Below are 14551 nucleotides of genomic sequence, written 5' to 3'. Positions count from 1 at the left end.
TGTATATATTGTGCTAGTATTTAGTTGTATTTAATTCAATCCAATGTCGATTAGAATTGAAGATAAGTTCCTCTTCAATCCCTCTCAGAAAAGGATCCTTTTTAAATCGGAGTACCCTGACCCTGGTTGTTTTCATTATTTTTATTGCAGCTCAAAGTAAGGAAATATATGTATGAACTTGAGAGTAGGGCGAAGCTCGGTATCTACAATTGGAAAAGTCTGAAAATGATTTGAAATAGTTGCCCACAGCCAGCATTTGGATCATAGGTGACTTGTGCTTTCGATCACGGACACGATGTCCTCGGCGGCATCGCAGAGCAGATTGTAGGTGTGCATGTAGAGGGAATCCTTCAAATACTTGTTGCTCCTGGTCCTTCTCGAGACATTTTCTATGGTCTTCAGCTCCTCCGGCAGCTCCAAGAGATCCTGAAACTGCAGGGTTTTCCTTGGGTTCTCCTCCATTTCCTTATTCTCCTGCTCCTTACGTTGTTGACGCAGCAGCTCCATCTTGAAAAACTGTTCGTCCAGGCCTAGGGCCATCTTCTCCCACTCTTCGATGGCACTGCTGATGGTGCCACGCACATAGATGAAGCAGGCCCGGTCCCGCTCTGGATTGTGCTCCATCCGGATGAGGGCCTCGCCCCTGTTGCACTTCATCGGCTGGAGCAGGTCGACCAGCTTGTTGTGCAGACTCTCCCGTAGCAAACGGGTCTCCCGCCTACTGATGGAGCGGCGCAGGCTCTCGATACTCAGGTCCCAGGGCCGGTCACGAGGCTTCTTGGCCAGCGCGTATAGATCCTTGAGAGCCTCCAGATCGGCGTACCGCTCGCAGCGGTAGGAGGGGTTTTCAGAGTTGAAAAGTTCTCGCTCGTCAAGGATTCTCTGGTAGGGACACATCAGCGGTGGGTTCTCGATGATGGGCGCCAGGCTGGCCTGCACCTTGAGGATGCTGTTGGCCTGCCGGAGCTGTTGCTTGTCGCCCGGCACCTGCCGGTGGTTCTGCAGTCGCCGCAGATAGGGATCTGGCATGGTGCACATGCCCTGGATGATTACCATGAGGCGCCGGGTGCCGCAGACGGGCGACTTGACAAGGCACAGACTCCAGCGCTGCGTGGTCAAGCCCACAACCTGCGGATGATAAAGAACGCGGATCTGCCGGCGACTCTTTGGCTCCAAGATGAACTCGCAGCGATCGAAAACCAGCTCGCCCTCCATGGGCTGGTGGTCTGTCCGGGAGCGATTCCTGCTCGCCCAGTATACGTGCAGGAGTTTCTGGCTAAGGTTCTGTTGGTTTTCAGGAAAAGGATTATATAAGTTTTGAGGCAAAGTCACAAGAAAGGTCACTATAACCACAAGATGAGTAACGCCATATGATTTGTTTGCACTCTCTTTTTCAAAATCTAAATAAATCTAGCAAATAGAGGCCTCACATAGTTACATGAGAAAAAGAAAATTAGCAATTTGGAAACTCGCGAAACCCAACATTCTTTCTGAATCTTGTAAATATTTAGAAATGACCAGCTCGAATATCAAGGACCCCGACTTTTACCTGAATGTCCACCAGTGTCTTGACCACACGCTGGTGAGGATCGCACTTGAGCAGCAATTGGATGCCCTTCCTGTTCGGCCCTTTCATTTCGCGGTAGTCGTATAAACATCCGTTAATCATCACCCCATCAGTAGTCTGGTACTCATCCAAATCGGTGACCTCTACTTGTTCTTTGCCAACTTCCTTTGTCGCCGTTGTCACCTCAATGTCTGCTGGACCGTCCTCTTCCTCCCACTCCTGGAGTATAGCATCCATCTCTGCCTCCGAGTCCTCGTCATCTTCCTGTGTAGAATCCTCGGAGATGGCTTGCATGTGGTCCACGCCAATCATGGTAATAGGATCCATCTTGGTGTGCGTCTCCACATTGGTGGGGACAATCTGCAGCTTCTCAAGTTCGGGAGCAAACTCAAGTACGTTTTGGATGGATTGCTTGTTGACCTGGATTCGCTGGCCAAGGATCTCAGAGCGGTGCCACTGGCTTTCGGTGGCAGTCGCGGTGGCAGTCAGCTCCTCCTGGGTGACCTGCGGAAGGCCGACGAACTCCACTGGCTGGAGTTGCGGCTTGGCTGCATACAGTTCCCGAATCTCGCGGCAGAGCTCGGGTTCGCAGCGCGCCTTAAGCGTGCCCAGCATAGAGTCCTCTTGGACACGCACCTGTGGACGCGACCTGTCAGCCGTGTCGAGGACGCGCAGGATCATCCGCTTGCTGGCCTCGTCGATGGTCGTCGGGCGGTTGAACAGAACGTCCTCGGGCCGCTTGCCCGTCTCCCGCTCGATTCGCTTCTGCAGTCTGCGGCGCTGCTCCAGCACGCGGTTCCAGGCCAGCAGCCGCGGGTCCATGACCAGGTCCTCAGCAACCACTATGCGCGAACACTTCACTTGGTCCAGCTGTTCCATCGAGCTGTTCGATGCATTCAATAGGTGGGCCTCCTCACTCAGCACCTGTTTTAGGATGCTGTCCACAGTCGCATTGGCCGCCGCTGCGGCGCCTTCTTCCCCATTTTCCAGGTAGTTATCATTCATGGTGGATCGTGCGGAATGCATCGTAGGCTTTTGCTGCATCCTTACCGTAAGCAAAGAGGATTGGGTGCCCTTCATATTGAATGATTTGTTCAGATGCGAAGCCCACGGACAGTATTTCTATGACATAAACGTGTTGTGTGAGGTGTGTAACAGCATGGCAGGCTAAGTTTGCACTTTTCCTGGATTTGGATTTGTCCCTCAACTTTTTTTTTAGCTAACCAGATAAAACTAATTGACCTTATTTCGGCATAAGTTCGCCCTGCAGGCCCGAAGAGACTTGAGAGTAAATTTATCGGCTAGCCAAGGCCTGGTAAATTGCAATTTATGGGACTAGCTGTTGTGCTAATTTGCTAACAATACCCACCAGCCAGCGCCAAACAGCGCCCAACAGCCAGGAAACCTGGTGGTGTGACAAGTCATCGTAATTTGGAGGCTCCCTTGCCATTGCTTCTAGCCCGGCCAAGACTCAATGACATTGACGTGCCGCCTTCACACAATTCACACAAAAAAGTTGCTGTTGTTGATGTCGATGTTGCCATTGTGACTGGCACCGCGTCGCCAAAGAGCAAGGTATCGCCGGGGCTGTCGTATGTCAACTTACCTGAAACGGAGAGGGGAGAGAAAATATTAAATTGATTTATACACGAGTCATGTGCAAAATTAACAAGAAAGCGACTGCGAACTATTCCTTATTTATGGACGGTTCAAAGGCTCATTAATTATGTCATCTGCGGTTTGGCAGGAGGTCGGATCGAGGAGTTGCTTTCATGTGGCCGGGGGTTGGGGCACCCAAGGAGTTCAGGGGAGGAAGTAAAACGGGGTTCGCATCCCAGAAACAAACTTTTCACCCAACAAAAGGGCGAAACAAAGCCATATCAATTACCCTGGCAACCGACCGACCGAGCAGAGGTATAAAGTAATTTGGCCCAAACCGCTGCGGGACGGAACGGGTCCTGGCCAAGAACAAAGGTTAACTAACCGCAGGAAGGGAAGCCGAGTAGGGAGCGATAGTTGGACTGGGACTGGGAAAGGGATGTACGGAAATGCATCGCATTGTTGGCTGCTTCAATACTCATCATTATTACGGCGGCTGGAAGCCCTGGAGTGCATGTGCTCCTTCTACGTGACGGCGAAATGCAATCAACATATTGTAATTCTGAAATGCATATTGAGAACGTGCAAAAGATACTGCCACTCGCACCACAATGCCGTGGAATGGGAGACGAGACTCTTGCTGCCGCTGCTGCTCTTAACGGTCCGGCGGACGAAAACAAAACGAAGCCAGGCCGGGGGACATTGTTGCCACCGCATCAAGTGCAGCCAGCAAAAAATCCGGCAGCGTTTGCATTTTGATTTCCCATTTCGCATGCACTCAAGCAACGCATTTATTATTTACCAGCCAGCAACAGGCGACTGCGACTCAATACAGCAGACTCATGCTGCAGTTGTCAACGGCTGCCACGGAGAACCTGCATCCCGATCCCGATCCCCCTCTTCTTCCAGCCGCATGTTGCATACCACTTGGTGTTGACAGTGAGACAACAGCAGCAGCCACAGCAGCAACAACAGCGACTCCAGACGCAGACGCCAACTGCTGGCGCTCGTTGAGTGAAGTCAGATAGACGGACGGACCGAGTGACGGACGGATAGTGGGACAAATAAACCCGTACAGTCTGTTTGTGCACTATCAATGCAAAAATGCTGATGGATGGCGATGTGGAGTCGGTGGTGTGAGCAGGTCTTGTAGCATCCATGTAACGACATGATACATATATAATGTGGGACAGCTTACAAAGAGAGAATTATCCCTTGCTGGAAATGAATTCTAGTGTTTTCTTTGAGAACTTTAGGTAAGACTTTGGTTCAGTGCAGTCACTATTATCACCAGAATTGATAGTTTTTTTCATTATACTATTTATAGTATGAGTAAAATTTGCTTTGCTTTTATTTATTGAACCTTCTCATTTAGGATACTAACAATAAGTGTATCAAATCTTACAATACTACCTAACTAGCAGTCATGTAGACTGGTACAGAGTAAATAGCCCTGACTAATTATGGCTGGGTTGGTTGGTCGTTACGTAGTAGCCGGCTTCTGTTGGAAACCCGAATCAAGTCCCTTGCTAGAGGATTTGGATGGGCAGAGACTTTTTCCTTGTAGACCGCTTTTTGTTTTTAGAAAATTATATTTCATATATTTAACAAATCGAAAGCAAGATCAAGTTAAGAATATCAGAAACTGATGCTTAAACTATTTGTATTTATATTCTGATAGATCGGAAAAGTTCCAAGAACTTTTATAAAATTACAATGCTTAAAAACATTGAAAATTAAGATTTTCCAGCCATTTCAGATAATTATATATCGCTTTAACTCGTTAAATAGTATTTTTCAACTTGGCAAAACTAATGCGAACCGACTACAAGATACCTAGAAGATGAATCTCTTTATGATAACTTTTCAAATAGTTATAATAAAAATGGGACCCATTCTATACAACACCAAATCAAAACTATTGACAACACAATGTCAAAGCTGCCCACTTATTAATGATGTTGCAAACATCAAACCGATACACCATCTGTCAACTGAGCACAACAAGGGTATTGCACACACTAAAATCGTATTTATTGGCTTTCGGTTAGTTGCTGCTCGACATGCAAATGCCGTTCGCCGCACTTGATGACGCCCATAATAATCAAATTTTTATTGAATGAATTGCAAGCTGTTAAGACGCGAAAATTATTGGTCAGGCGCCGAGGCCAAATCCATTGAGATTTTCAACGGCCGGACCCGGGACCCGCCCGGCCAGTTCGAGTACGGGTCCGAGGCTCGAGTCACATGTGTGGCCATAAAAGTGCGTTACAAATAACTGCACTTTTATTGAATGGCGGCGGTGCGGCAAGTGCCGATGCCTTGGACCGTTAGAGCGGTCTGGGATCGCTGCTGCTATCGAATCTAGCCCGAAAGCTACACGGGGAAAAATAAAAAGGGAGCAGTTTAAGCTGAAATCATAATCATTTACTGGTATCCTAAACGAGGTAGTTACTTTCAAATATACCGTATAGGTAATTTAATTTCTTTACCGAGAGACGGACATGGGTAGATCAACTCGGCTGCTGATACTGATCAAGAATATATCTACCTCATAGGGTTGTGTATGTCTATTTAAATGCGTTGCAAACTTCTGACTGAAATCATAAAGTCATATCTTAGGGTATATTTAAAAGATCAAGTCGGTGGCTTGACAGAGAAATTTACCCGCCACTACAGGTCTACAATTACCATGGGAAAAATCTATTAAACTTTAGTGTTCAAGTTAAGATAAGGTCTAATTCCCTTTTAAATATATACCAAAAGTACCAATATTTTAATAATATGTTCTCCCAGTGTATGCCCAAGCTCGAGCTCTGCTCCACTCCGCTCGGCTTCTCCGACTTCGATTCGAGTTGATTCGAGTTAATTGCTGTGCAATTTGTGAGCAGCAAAATGGAATGCGCTGTCAAATCAAACCCGAAGCACTTAATTAAAACTTATTGAAGGCAATCGCCAAATGTGGCCGCAGCAATGGCACTCTTAATTGCATAAGCATGTTGTAGTGTCGCAGTGTGGCTGCTGCAAGTTGCTGCAGCAGGCTGGCGGGATTACCTGACTTCGGCGGACTTGATGACGGCCTTGGGCGGTGCATCCCAATAGTTAGGGGCCGGCGGCACCCACTGGCGCAGCACCTGGTAGTTGCCCTCCAGCAGCGCCATGCCCTCGATGACCTCCTCATCCGAGTCTCCATCGTTGGGCGGTCCGTCGACTATCGCCCGACTATCGCTATCGGCGTGCAGGTTATCGAACGAGTCGCTCATTGTTTCAGGCTTTTGGATTTGGGTTTGGATTTTGGCGCCGCTTTCACTGCCACAACTCCGCTAGGAGAGTCTCGAATTTTGGGGGCAAACAAAGATGCGCAATGCCATTTGCGCTGACTCACAGATACACGAGCACGCACACAGATACACTAGCCCTAACACACAAAGAACTATTTCCCCGAAGAAGTCGCAAACAATAACAAAGGCAGCCGGCACATAATACGAGTTGGAACTGAGATTTCTGTTCGCTACACGGTCAACTTCTAGGGAATTTTGTAATACTTTCATCACCCGACGTCTTGGAATTAAATTTATTTATAGTATTAATTCGCATTATCGCGCGCGTTATCGTTGGAAGCTGGAAATTCGCGGAATCACCGGACGGAGCGCGTGGCCTCCGCTCGCGTTGCACTCACGGATGGTTCTTGCCTCGCGTTGCGTTTGTTTTGGCACGGCGGGATTGACAAGCACGGCGAAAACACAACACTCTCCTGCACACACACACACACACACATATCGCACGTAGCACAAAGGCGCACCAATACTAACCCCCGGACACACACACTCGTGCAGCGGAGGGTTAATATCTGGCGCTCGCCTTTGCATCCCTTGTCGCTGCAAGAGAACTCGCCCCGTTAGCGCCTCGCGTCCTTGAGTCCTGCGACTTGGCTTCAGTTTCAGTTTCAGTTTTGGTTTGTCCTCGCTCCTGCTCCCGCTCCTGCTGGTCCTTCCTCTTTTTAGCGAGTGTGTAAAATAAGGGTTTGAATGTAATGTTTTTATGTCTGATTTCGTTTTCCTAGATTGTGGTGGCGCAGTGTTCGATGCACGCATATTGTTGAAATTATGTAGCCAAAAGAGCGGCTCGAAAAGGGGGGTTGTGTGCCTGAGAGTGGGTGAGTGGACTCACCTTTCGAGAGCCCGGCACAGTGGCTCGAAAGATTGGAGATTAAGAAACTGAAAATCTGGCAGGACCTCATACTATATGTATTTATTTTTATATTCCTCATTTTTTCGAAATGAAAGAACAGAAATTCTCAACAACTCACTTTATGGAAGGCAGTGTAAATTCTAGATCTGTGAGTTGGAGGCCCTGGGTTTCTGTCTAGAGGCTGTTCGAACCTTGCTCCAGTTTAAAATGTGCTTAGAAGAACCCATATTTGGTGATGGTTTATTTAATGGTTTAATTTATGTTTTAATTTAATAACATTTTTGATACATTTGCAATATCTAAAAATGGAAAAAAGTCCTTCTGGCATTCAAGGTAAATCATTCTCAGCCCACTGTGCTCAGAGGAAACCTATAACCATTAAAGTCTGGCAGGCACGATCCCCGTGACCTCTCACACACACACTGGCGCAAAAACCTTTTACCGCTCACACTCACCAGCACAGTTACACGGAAGGGAAGTCCGAAGCGTGGCGAACAAACCCCAAAAACGCCGGAAAAGCGAACAAAGGACGGAAGGAAGCCAGCGCTCGAACGTATGCTCGAATTTCGCTACAAATATAGTAAAATTCGCCGAGAGAAATAGAGTCTCTCTCTTCGCCAGAGAATCCTCTCTCAACTCTCGTGATTGCCAGGTTTTTTAATTCACTCACTCAATTTGAATGTCGTTTGGCTGCCGGCTGTTGTCTCTGATGTTGTTGTTGTTGCGGAGAATTCACCCCTAAGCGTCTTCACGGTAATTTGAACACGTGCCGAGCAGCTGAGCGCCATTGGGTGGTAGTTGGGTGGTTCCCGGTCACCCAAAAAGGCAGAAAACCACCCCCTGTCCAAAATAAAGCTGGCCAGACACTCCGGCGATCGTTAAATTTTATGATTTCATATGCTGCCTATGCACCGAACAGGACGGACTTCTCGAAGAAGAGCTTTCGCTGGCAATTAACCATCCAACGGAACAAAGAGTCAGCCGGAGGCAACTGTACAGGGCTTAACCCATTCTCCAGTACTCAACCCACCGATTGCAGGCCAAAACAATCAACTTGGCAACACTTACGAGGCTCCAGGGAATAGAATGCATAAAGGCACACTGAACCAAAAGGTATTGGTTTACAATGCCTTCCGATTTTCTCAGTTTTATTCATTTATAAGTTAAACCTTAATTTGTATGATGATTTTCAAGAATATTTGCTTATTTTTCTAAGTTAAATAAATTCAAGATCAGCTGAAGTTACTTATATGGATGAATCACATACTCTTTGATTCTTCTGAGAAACTATCTATCTCAAAGTCGATCGGACTAGATTTGCGTGGAATGGAGTTATCCAAAGAGTTAAGTAAACACAAGACATATGCAAGAACTTTTCTTAAAATACAAAAGAAATACAAATATTAAGCTTTATTATTAAGTATTATTTTTAAAAGTCCCTTCCTTATAAGGTCTAAACCCAAGGCACACTAATACTGCCTTTCTGCTAAATCTTAAAGAGCCTAGTGTTTTCAGCGCTTTTCTCTGTGTGCAAACACGGGAAAAGTGAAAGCTCTGCCGGGTTACGCCACGGTATTTAATGTGCAAATACCTCATACTCCGCGGGACCCAACACTCAGCACCCACTGACCCACCATGCCACCATGCTGCCAGCGCAAACAACAACAAATTGCGTCGTTTGCCAAATCAACCCTGCAGACAGGACAACAAACATGCATATCTGAATCGGTGGGTGGCTTACCGGTGGGTGGTGGTGGAGCAATAACAACCGACACTTCAACAGCCGCACGCAATTTCCGTTTTGGATACTCTGGATTAAAGCGAGCCCTTCTTCGGGATTTTAATTAAAATGCATCTGCCGGATTCCGGGCGAGATGAGAGAGATCTGAGGCTGTCATTAGCAACATGTTGCTGGGAGAAACCAGCAGAGCAACCAGAGCAACCAGAGCAACATCACAGCCAATGACATTTGTGTAATTTAATTTTATTCATTGCATAACTCACATAGTTAGCAACTCGAATGGCCTCGGCCCAAGGAAAAGGGCTGACACAGCCCCAGGAGACACATACACTCGCACACACGCACACTTGAGCAATCAAACACTCTTGTGCACCGTAAAAAAATAAATGAAAAGTATACTTTAGAATAGGTGCAAGTTTTCTTCAAATTCCAAACAAAACCGGACAAAACTTGATTAAATTTTATTCTTAAAATTTCACAGAATAAAAATGATTATTTTTTTGATTTATTTATAGATCTAACTGGTGGGGTTTTTTTTTTAAATCGTTTCCAACGAAAAAGACTTTTAGCTTGTCATAGATTTATGATTTATATTTCCCAAAGAACATTTCCCTCAGTGCACACCCACACTCCGCTCCACTTCAGTTATGAGAGTCGGCATAAAAATAATTACATAAACTTTATGCCCTTGCCGTCTGGCAGTTCCTCGACGGGTCTTTCCACCCTCGATAATGTCGCAATACGCCCACGCCGACCCCTTCCCCTTGCACCACTGCAGACCGACCGCACAGTTTTGAAAACAGCAAAACCGAGAGCGGTGTAAACACTCTGCCCGCCGGCATTCTGCTGGGCTAGACCCACTAGACACACACCGCTTTCGATGGTTCAGCTTTAACATGATTTGTTGGATTTGGCGAAAAAGATTTCCTAATTCCATTTGCTGGGTTTACGTACATACGGTCTACGGTGAAGCCTTTTTTGGGGGTGGCTTAGCCCATTTTTGGATGGGTCTCAAAATGGCTTGGAAATCAAACTGAGGTGCTAGGAAATGGCATTAATTAAAATAAATACTAAAATACATAAGTTTGTTAATAAAATAAACCTTATTAACCATATATTTTTTTAATAGAATCTGTATTCTTTTGAATAAGTTAAATAGAGAAGCCCAAATATTGTTAAGTCACTGCTTTTGTATTCAAGTTGGAATTTAAATGATTCTAATATATGTAAAAGTGTTTTTAATTTCTTAAATAATAGTTCGATAAAAATATAAATTAGTAGCTACGTTTACAGAAGAGGTTTTGTAGTGGAAGCCAAAGAAAACTGTATAAAAAGCCGCGCTATTCTTTTAAGAACAAAACAACTTATTTATGATCTCAACTACTCAGATAAATGTAGAAGAGGATATAAGCCAATTTAATTTAAGTTTAGATAATTACAATTGTAATACCCTGCCAGTGTAGAATAATGGTACTAATAAAGCTCTTTTTCTAGGGTCTTTTATTTTGAAAGCATTTAGCGCCACACAAAATATCTGAATCTTTAGTTAATGGCTTAATACTACTTATGTAGTTTTCAACTCTTTAACTTTTACCAGTTTCGTTCCATTCCCCAAGTAAGAACATCCAACTAGTTGATGTTTTCCCATCATTATCAAAAAGATAGGCCTGCAGAACCCGCTCAATTACAATTTCTACGTTTACTTGTACTCCAAGTTGCTTTTGCGATCCCCGCCACCTGGGTATTTCATTAGCGGACCCCGTCTGATATTTCTTAACACTTCATTACGGGAGCGCTATTAGTTGTCGCTGTGACTTTGATATGGCATTGTTGTGTCTTCCTCGCATTAGGCCTTGTCGCCGGCTGTGGGAACTCGCCGAGTTGATGGGCCCGCACAGAGGCGGTCATAAAGCTGGAGAGAGCTAGGCACTTGGCCGTAACTACTCCACTTTTTGGTCACCCAATTGTGGCAGCGTGAGCCGATCTCTGGGTCGTTACACCCGTGGCCACAAAAAGAGCGAGTCCGCTGATGAGCATGTATGCAAATGTGGAGCATATTTTGCTGGCAACTTCCTTGGCTGCCCGTGCTTTTTTGTTGTTTATTTAAAGACTCTGCACGCCTCGTTGGACGGAGCCACATGTTGACGAAATCCATGGCCAGGGAACCACATCAAAGCACGAGTAGCTGGAACACCGCGGATGGAGGCGAGCATTTCGAAATGGGAAGCCCTGTGTACTGTGTACGAATTCCAGTTAAATGTTCTCTTCTTCCCGGGGCGGTGTACCATAAATGTACGAGTATATATGTATACAAACGTATAGGCACGAGATCCAGTCATCGCTGGCGGCCAAGACCAAAACTCAAATAGACTCGAAACACATTTGATGCCTATTTGTGTTTGTGCTCGTGTTTGTTTATTATTAAAATCAGCCTATTTGCACTCATTTCGACTTCGAAGCAGTGCCCACGGGCAATTGGAATGGGTCTGGTTCCGGCTAAGCGCTGGATTTCGGAACGGGGCTCATAAATATGCAAGTCATTAATAGAAATATGATGTACCCAAGGTCCTGTCCTGTCCTCATCAAAGTCAGCAGGCACCATCAACCACCATCAACCCTCTTGGGGTTGAGTGGGGGTGACGGAATGACAGGCTAAGCGATCCACTGGGAACGACGGGTTAACTGGGAGGAACTGCATGCATCCACATAAATTGAGTAAAAATTATGCTTCATTTGATTTAACACAATCGGTTTGACTTCGTCCTTAACATGGCATGTCGAGGCATTTGATGTTGCCAGTCGAGTTGCCAAAAATCTCGCCTCGGGTCCGGGCCCCGGTCCTTTCAGCGACAATTGGATTAGGCCCAGGATGGCATTGATTTGGTCTAAATGGGGTGGCATGTAATCGAGCTCACTTCGGGCTCTGGCATTCCGGATTGCCTCGAGGCAGTTGATAGAGTTTGCCACTCGAAGTTTGGAGTTTGACGCTGGGAATGTGGGACATAGGGATGATCGAAACAAGCCAAGAGGGGAGGAGACATTCCTCTGTTTTGGACCATGGAACATGGAAAGTTGACAAGGCCTGAAAAGTTTCTGCTAAAGATTCGACTAATTCGATTCTCTTTTCCCCATACTTTCAAATTCAATTAAGATTTAAATGATTATTATCTTGTAACCCGTTCAATGGTTTAATAAATAAAATGTATGTACATTTGATATTTAACCGCGTTCGTTAAAAGTCACCCAAGATATGTATTAATGGCCAATAAAATATGTCTTCATGTCAGTACTTCATGTTTTTAGTTTTACATTATAAAAATACTCCACATATTGTATTGATTTCGATTTGTCTAATCTAGTTGATCTTGTTATAGATTCGAGAGCACAAAACTAGAAAATCAAGTTCAGCAAATAAATTATAAACTGAATCGACATCGATCTACATGAAAATACTTTTCATATTCCACTTGATTTCAACGCCCCTCGTGTGCGCCCGCCCTCCTTTTTGAGATCTATATTTTGAGGCAATAATAAACACATTGTAGTTTTCGGGGCTAAGAGGCTTGCCTTTGAGGTGTCCACCCCCGCAACCCCCTGCCAGATCCCCTTTACTGATCTGTAAACGCTAATATTTCCGCTATTGGCAGCGATTTCTTTCACTTAACCGCGGGCCACTGCAGCTTGCACATGTTTTATTTTCCACCGCCACACTTTGCTCTCAGCCTGCCATTTACCCCTTTTTCTTTTCTTTCCTCGTTTTTTTTTCCTTTTTTTTTGCTGGCCTATCTCTGTTTTCTGTTTTTTATTGACAGCCTGCTGCTAGCCAGCGGCTGCAATTGCAACATCCGCACATGTGGCCAGCAGGTACACAGCGAGAAAAGAACAAGACTGTGATTTCTACAAGCATATTTTAGAAGGAACTATTAAGGGTATGAGATGTTTCAGTTATTTCCAGGTATATTGAAGATACATTTTAAATTGTTAATCAAACTTGAAGCTTGTATCTGTAGAAAAGCCTGTATCTTTTCCTAGTCAGTTGCAATCTTTTATTTCTCGCTGTGCAGATCTACTTCTGCCTCGGCTTTTCCTGTTTGCCTGCACCGCAGCAGCAGCAGCAACAGCAGCAATAGCACCAGCAGCAGCAACATCGGCAGCTAAGGAGCATTGTTATTGTTTATTGATGCACTACTTTGCGCTATTTTCGTGTGGCAACTGAAAATGCAACCTCAGCAGATGGCGATGGCATGCTAGTGGGCGTCCGAGATGAGGAGCAGCGAGCAGCGTCCAGAAACCAGAAACCAGAATCCAAACTACAGTTGCAGTTGCAGTTTTTTGTGGCCAGATCTAAAAATACTTGTAAATAAATTGTTCTCCTCAACGCCGTGGCAGATGCAGATTTAACGAGCAGTTTTCGGGAGGAGCAACAAAGAAAAGAAAGGCGCTTTTCAATTAGCTGGCTTCAGTTTTGGCACTGCTCAAATTACAAAGCCGATTACTAGACTTTTCAACTGCAATTGCAGTGGCAGACGGGGCCCCAGAGTTTTATTGAATTGTCAAGTTGCAGTACTGCAGATATTGCAACTGCCACTGCCACCGATGTTGCCTTTTCCTGCCAATTACTGCTCCTGCTGCCGCTGCTGTTGTTTGGCAATTTTCAGATACTTTTTCTTCAATTACGTATACGACCTGGTTGCTTAGTTTGTACCCTCTCTCTAACCCCCCTCCCCCCACAGTCTTGGCGAGCTGTGGGCCGTTTCTTTCGCTTTATGTCGCATGTAATTAGTCACGATGTTGGCAGCAGACATACTGCAGGCCAGGCTCTCGCAGATGCTGCCGTCTGACTTTGGGTGCCATTCCCTGCACTCGATTCTTGAGCTCGGCGTCTTGCGACTTGCAACTTGCGACTCTTGACTCTCGACTCTCAAACTGTCGACTGTCGATGCCGCCTGCCTTTGTTGTTTGCCGTGGCTGATACACCGAAAAAATAAATATAATTAAAAAAAAAGAAAATTTTACCAAAGCCTTTAGGAAATATACAACTACAGCAATTAACTGGAAAATATTAACTTGACTTATTAACTTTCTACTTTACTAATTAATAATTAACTAAACTGTTTTTTCTTGTGTTCTTTTGCAAGTTGGCCAGCTACATCGGCTGTGGCTAATACAAACTCTGGCCCAATCGCGGAAGTGTGAATTGCCAGCGTCTCCAGGCCCAGTCCCAATCCCAGTCGCAATTGATGTTGTCCTCAGAGCAAACTGCAGCGTAATTAGGCCAATTAGCCGGCAAAACTGCTCATAAATTACACAAAAACTCCTGCAATTTACTGCTGTCATCCTGGACCTTCCATCACCACTTTCCTCAGCCCCATTTAGCACATTAGAGGAGCAGCCGGCAGGAGAACCTCCGTAATTTATAGACACATGCAGTGCTGGGAATAATCGAGTATTAA

At 45.4% G+C, this 14551-nt stretch overlaps 2 protein-coding genes across 6 annotated transcripts in view; both read right to left on the bottom strand.

The window, feature by feature from the left end:
- The window catches only part of pk (prickle), a 62624-nt gene that overhangs the window by 33490 nt on the left and 14583 nt on the right, over positions 1–14551 (bottom strand). For 2 of the 5 annotated variants that reach the window (XM_070283468.1, XM_070283469.1), the window contains exons 1-2: positions 4365–4827; positions 2937–3173 (exon numbers count right to left, since the gene is read on the bottom strand). The exons of 1 other annotated variant lie outside the window; for it this stretch is intronic. Coding sequence is in view for 1 of the 4 variants with exons in the window: in XM_017176462.2 (XP_017031951.1) it covers positions 6221–6429 (209 nt within the window). In the remaining 3 variants the exon portion in view is untranslated. Of the gene's footprint in view, positions 1–2936; positions 3174–4090; positions 4332–4364; positions 4828–6220; positions 6451–14551 lie in introns of those variants that run through there. 2 more of the 5 variants (XM_070283470.1, XM_017176462.2) reach the window with 2 other exon arrangements.
- On the bottom strand, positions 127–2758 carry LOC108081327 (uncharacterized). The gene is made up of 2 exons (XM_017176465.3): positions 1550–2758; positions 127–1284 (listed from the first exon to the last, which is right to left on the bottom strand). Exons 1-2 carry the CDS (start codon positions 2645–2647, stop codon positions 262–264), a joined length of 2121 nt encoding a protein of 706 aa, XP_017031954.1. The 5' UTR covers positions 2648–2758; the 3' UTR covers positions 127–261.

This window comes from Drosophila kikkawai, chromosome 2L (genome assembly GCF_030179895.1).
Source record: "Drosophila kikkawai strain 14028-0561.14 chromosome 2L, DkikHiC1v2, whole genome shotgun sequence".
Lineage (NCBI taxonomy): Eukaryota > Metazoa > Arthropoda > Insecta > Diptera > Drosophilidae > Drosophila > Drosophila kikkawai.
Note: the sequence above shows the minus strand (reverse complement) of the source record. Positions and strands in the feature narration are given on the sequence as shown.

Coding starts and splice junctions, on each gene's coding strand:
- LOC108081327 (XM_017176465.3), bottom strand. CDS start 2,647: ATGAAGGGCACCCAATCCTCTTTGCTTACGGTAAGGATGCAGCAAAAG. Junction 1,285..1,549: donor AGACACTGGTGGACATTCAG/GTAAAAGTCGGG, acceptor GAAAACCAACAG/AACCTTAGCCAGAAACTCCT.